The sequence below is a fragment of the Syngnathus leptorhynchus genome, chromosome 11, assembly GCF_054491065.1.
Source record: "Syngnathus leptorhynchus isolate UIUO chromosome 11, UIUO_Slep, whole genome shotgun sequence".
In the NCBI taxonomy this organism is placed as follows: domain Eukaryota; kingdom Metazoa; phylum Chordata; class Actinopteri; order Syngnathiformes; family Syngnathidae; genus Syngnathus; species Syngnathus leptorhynchus.
Window position 1 is genome coordinate 7,577,915 of NC_141205.1, and position 5,126 is coordinate 7,583,040.

Consider the following 5,126-nt stretch of genomic DNA (forward strand, 5'->3'; position numbering starts at 1 on the left):
TAAAATGATGACATAATGTGTGAGCTCAAGAGCATGGGAATAATCTTCTCTTATCTCCATCTTGTCTGCCACTATTTCTCCCCTGGATTAATGCTAACACGGCAAAGTGATCATTAGCTTATCTCGACGCCTCGTTTCAGCGCCTCCTCTCTAATCACACACGCGCCGTTCCATTAGTCCATGTACGACGCAAAGCCGCCGAGTCAAATGAGGCCGAGTGACATCTATAAAGTCAGCCTGATGCATGCCTCTCTTCGCCTTTCACCTCTCGCTGCATACACACAATGGAGATGACCTCAGCCAGCCTGGAGAACTTTAATAGTCCCATTGTCTGTTGAGCTGAAAGTTGCAGTAAATTATTTTGTTGATTAAAAACAGAAGTATAAGTTTTTTCCCAACTGGAATGATAGTGTGGTGATTTCATTTTTTTCTTAAGAAGAACTTTGCACGTTTGATGCTTGTGATGGTTTTTTTTTTTTTATTTGCAGTGTAACAGTACAGTTTGTTCCTTCAACTCCTCTTGCACATACAATCCTTCACATAGGAGTCAATTCAATGTACATATGAGCACAGAGCATTTAAATAGGACTTCACTTGTTCAAGTTAAGTAAATAAATGTGAGAAACATGACAACAAATAAAAAATAAAGTGACTGTGTGTGTCAGATGTAGCCAATGATGTCCTTGCATATGATTGGCTGCCTGCTCCCCGACTTCATGAGAGCGGCAAAGTGGTAAAAGTCCGTGTCCAGCTCGTGAATGGCCGAATGAGACTGGTGGAAAAAGGGGACCTTTGGCTCAGATGACACGACGGGACACGAGAGACGCTTGGGGGCGTTGGCTGATCTGCTGAGATGAGAGTCCGCGGACCTCAATCTTACTCTCTCCTCCACGGACTTTGACAAGCCGGCGAGTTTCTTCCGCATGTTGCCCAAAAGGCTTCGTCCCAATCTGCGTCTGGGTTTTGGTTTGAGCTCGGGGGGATCGGGACAATCGGGTAGGTCCATCCAGTTCTGTACGAGGTCCGCAAAGCTGTTGTCTCCCAAAACCAGAGGTTGGCGGCTGCGTCCTCTGGTCAGTAAAGCATTGGCCCAGTCCTCCGGGTCGCCCGCCTCAAAGGACGTCCACCTCTCCAGACAAGCGTCCGACGTCGATTTGGGCCTAACGCGCCCGCCTGCCGCCCTGTTGGTGCGAAGGCAGGCCGAGGATGAGACGCGTACATTCCTCGTCCTCCTGAGGACCACCCCTTCGTCTTGCCAAGATGCCTCAGAGTACCCGGAGTCAAAGTCCAAACTCTTGTGGCTACTGGGTGAGTTGAAGCCCAGACGACTACTACGGCTATCGTCCTCGTAGTCATCCTCCTCTACCTCCAGAGGGGCGGCCAGGCAGCAGGCTGAGTCGTAGGTGCTGGCCGTGCTGGCGCTGGATATTCTGAGACGGGCACGCTGATCTCTGGGTCGGCAGGACAGCGGCGCTGGGGATGGGTTGCCGATGGCAAAGATGGGGAGCTGGGTGTTGCTGGGAGGGCGAGGGTGTCTGCAAGCCACGGGACACGTCCTCCTCAGATGCTTCAGGTCTTGGAGGGATCTCATCATGTAGTTCATGTGCTCCCTCAAACACTCGCCGGACTCTCGGAGGCACAGCTAGGGAATGACAAATAGTATGTTTAGACTGGTCACAAGGAAATACAGTATTTTTTTTTTATTTAAGACACTGCAGACTAGACTCCAGTTTATGCTTAATTGGACCTACTGAAGAGGTCTGTAAAATGTCAACGTCTGAGTGTAACACGGTCCGTCTTCTGCATATAATTGCTCATGTCTATTGTGAAGGTCGCTGATTCAAGGCAAAGTCCGTTCTTTGAGTTTGAATCTGGAATGATTCAAGGGGGAAATCCAGACACGTGGACTCATTTCTAACCAGTGTGCATTTCTCCAAAGTGAAAACATCTGCAGCATATCAAACGCGACTCTCGTGGATCCTAATTTAGCTCCGAAAAATGGAGTTTGTCTCTTTAAGAAAGTCGCCTTTGACTAACTAGGGCAACTTAATACCACAGTTTTCTCCTTGGAATACATTTCTGATTGGCTGGAATGTTGTGGCCTCACACTTCAAATGTGTGAGGTATCATGTGATGCTGCGTGGATGTGTGCGCGCGCGCGCTGGACAGTGGAGGCTGACTGGGGATGCAAAAAAGCGTGGAAGAGTATTTAGGAAAACGAGCTATAAAATAAAAACAGCACAAATGGAACTTTTATTCCATTATATGTATAGCTATATATATCCGTACATTGCTGATAGCATCGCTTTTGCTTTGCAGCATTACACAAAAGTTTGATATAAAGTGTCGAGGAAAACTTACCATATCGTTTCCTCCGCCTCAGGGGAACGCAAACGAGGCTGCAGTTTAAATTAGGAGCACCTTCCGCTGGAGTTTAAGGAGAACAAAAAAAATTGCCATGTAGTATTTAAAAGCACAGTCCCGAATGCCGGTGTCTTCTCCAGTTGCTCGGTCGAGTGCAGATGTGCTGATGTGCGTGAAACCTTGCTTCTTGTTTTGGGTCTTTGCGCCTGGTGGGGCGAGCAGCCAATCAGACACAAGGCTCCGAGCAGCCAATCGGCAAAGCTCGCTCGCAAAATGGCCAATCAGTGAATTATGCGCATGAAGCTCATTTGCATAGCTCCATCAGAGTAAACAATCTGATTTCGCAAGGATTGACTGATCAAATCCCATAGTTTCTTTTACAATAGTTATGATTTTGTTGACGACAGAATTGTTATATTTTATTCAGTTATGCAGGTGTACCTGATAAAATACATCACTGTCCAAAAAGTTCATGTTATACAGTCCATCATGTGGAGGTGTATCATATGTCAAAATGAAAAATCAGATTTTTTTTATTTCTTTTTTTTAACGCACTTGTGTCCATTTGGGTCTCGGATGGTCTGAATTCAGACAAAGGCTGGATAATCACAGCTGGGCACATTTAGATGAACAACCATTCACACTCAATCACTCCTACGGACAAATTGAAGCCTTCAATGGGCCTAAACACACGCAAGCACAGGGAAGATATGCAAATTAGACTAAGGAAGTTGAACCCAGGGCCTTTCAGTTGTGAAGGAAACTCATCTCCAATCCAAAAATTCTCAAATTTCATTGAACAAAAGGCACATTCTGTGTCAGTAGTGTATGTATAAATGGCAGCAGGACCATACACCGGTTAATTGTACCTTCTGCCACCTAGTGGAAAAGCATTTCATATTTCAAGTTCATTGTGGCGGTGACTAAAGGCAACTTAACACTTGTACCCAAGTGTAAATGCAGACTACATTTTTTTTATTTTTCTTCCATTAGTTTGTAATATTAAATCACGACCTGGCCCGCCCTGCTTATTTTGTCCAAATGCCTCCTAAATAAAGTCCTTGTTGCAGTTGTGATGGTTCATTGTCATTCAAGTATGTATTAACAAATGCCTCAATCTGCACATTAATGGTCTGTTGATGCCAAACGGTCGTTCACATCGCTTGACTCTTTATGCTGATGTGATGGGGAGCACTTGGGCCACAGTGGCTGCCGTTCAAGTGCAGCATTAGCATGAAGCAGAAGATAAGGGCGATATGTCCTAATACATCTGCATCACCTTTGACCATCACTAAATTGAACATCATCACATTATCAGCAAGTCATTTTGGGTTGCATTTACCTGCAAATCGTACTCATTCAATTAGTTCATAGCTGACATTTACATTGCATTGACTGCCCCCATGCAGATGCTACAGGAGCCACAACCACCTAAACTTGTAATCAATTATGTTGTATCTTTTTTTTTTTTTTGTGCCTACATACATAAGCTATACGATTGATTGTACACATGTATTGCAATTACATTTTCTGAAATCCACTTACATGTTACATTTTGAAAATATACTGAATTATCACTCAATCATTTACACCACTACATCTTGTTCTTATTAAGATGACGATTTAGTATTATGCCTAAATGTTGTTACAATTAAAGGTAGGGTCCCTTGAATTTCTTTTGTTGCTTTTTTTTCGCTTGTGTCGAGGCAATGGCAAAAATAGGTCAAGTATTTATGTCCACAAGATGGCGCTCCAGGTAAACCTGTGTAAAGTCTCCAATGGTGGTTAAGTTAGTAAATGATTTGTGTTGGTCTATTTTTATCACTTCACAAAAATCTGCATTTGAAGAACGGTGCAAATATTTACAAATCCCTTTTGAATTCACACTAACCTGAAACAACTGTAGAATTTTTTTGCTGGACGGTCATCCTGGCATAATAAATTAGCAATTTGTTTTTGTCAGATAAGTGAACACTAATTGTATTACAGTTCATATGCATCAGCAATATTATACAATATAAAACTACAAAGTGTTATATTTAAATACTAGAGTTATAATAATTTAAAATTAAAATAAAAAGCCAACCCGATGCAAACGGACCACTTGCAGCTAATGAGAAATTCTAAATAACGACCCACCAAGTCCTCTTTTCGAATAATCGCGCAAGTCGATCGACACGTTCCAGCACTGGTAGTTGGCTATATGAGGTGAATAATTAGGCGCTTAAATAATCTAACTACAGCAGGGGGATTTTGGGTGAAAACCGTATGCACTCACCTCGAGCTGCAAACAAAACTTTTCATTCCTCGCGCCGCCCTGTCAACTTCCGCGCATTTGCGGATGTGCAAAATATATTGGTGCTCAGTGTCAAACCAAAGATGACTGCTTTGACAAGAGCATAAATCCACAACAGGTGATTCGTAGGATACCTGTTACATAAGGAACCATGACTACTAATTGGCGAGGGTCAAGTGATCTCTACTTTATTTAAATTAATTCATATAATGACTTTGAAGCACGTTTACTAATAACCCCCCCAGAAAAAGAACTTTTCCTGGAATAAGATTTTTATCTCTCAATCACTATATATTCATAGATGCAAGGAAGAATAATGGAAGAGAATGGAGATGGTGGTGGTGGTGGGGTGTAAACAAAAGTCAAGGCACACCCACACACAAAGCGGTTACCACAGTATAAAAAGTGACACAAAGTTATTTCGCTAGACAATTTTAAATTTCAGCAAGAACGTCGCCGTCTCATC

At 43.0% G+C, this 5,126-nt stretch overlaps 1 protein-coding gene across 4 annotated transcripts; it reads right to left on the reverse strand.

The window, feature by feature from the left end:
- Nucleotides 1–438: 438 nt before the first annotated feature.
- On the reverse strand, nt 439–4,982 carry LOC147049227 (PAK4-inhibitor inka2-like). Of its 4 annotated transcripts, none has more exons than XM_085925043.1 (4): nt 4,643–4,982; nt 4,256–4,293; nt 2,362–2,427; nt 439–1,642 (listed from the first exon to the last, which is right to left on the reverse strand). In XM_085925043.1, exons 3-4 carry the CDS (start codon nt 2,362–2,364, stop codon nt 662–664), a joined length of 984 nt encoding a protein of 327 aa, XP_085781169.1. In that variant the 5' UTR covers nt 2,365–2,427; nt 4,256–4,293; nt 4,643–4,982; the 3' UTR covers nt 439–661. The 4 variants fall into 4 exon arrangements, with proteins under 4 accessions (XP_085781169.1, XP_085781170.1, XP_085781168.1 ...); XM_085925044.1 differs by lacking the exon at nt 4,643–4,982 and adding an exon at nt 4,504–4,525; XM_085925042.1 differs by lacking the exon at nt 4,256–4,293.
- Between the last annotated feature and the right edge of the window lie 144 nt (nt 4,983–5,126).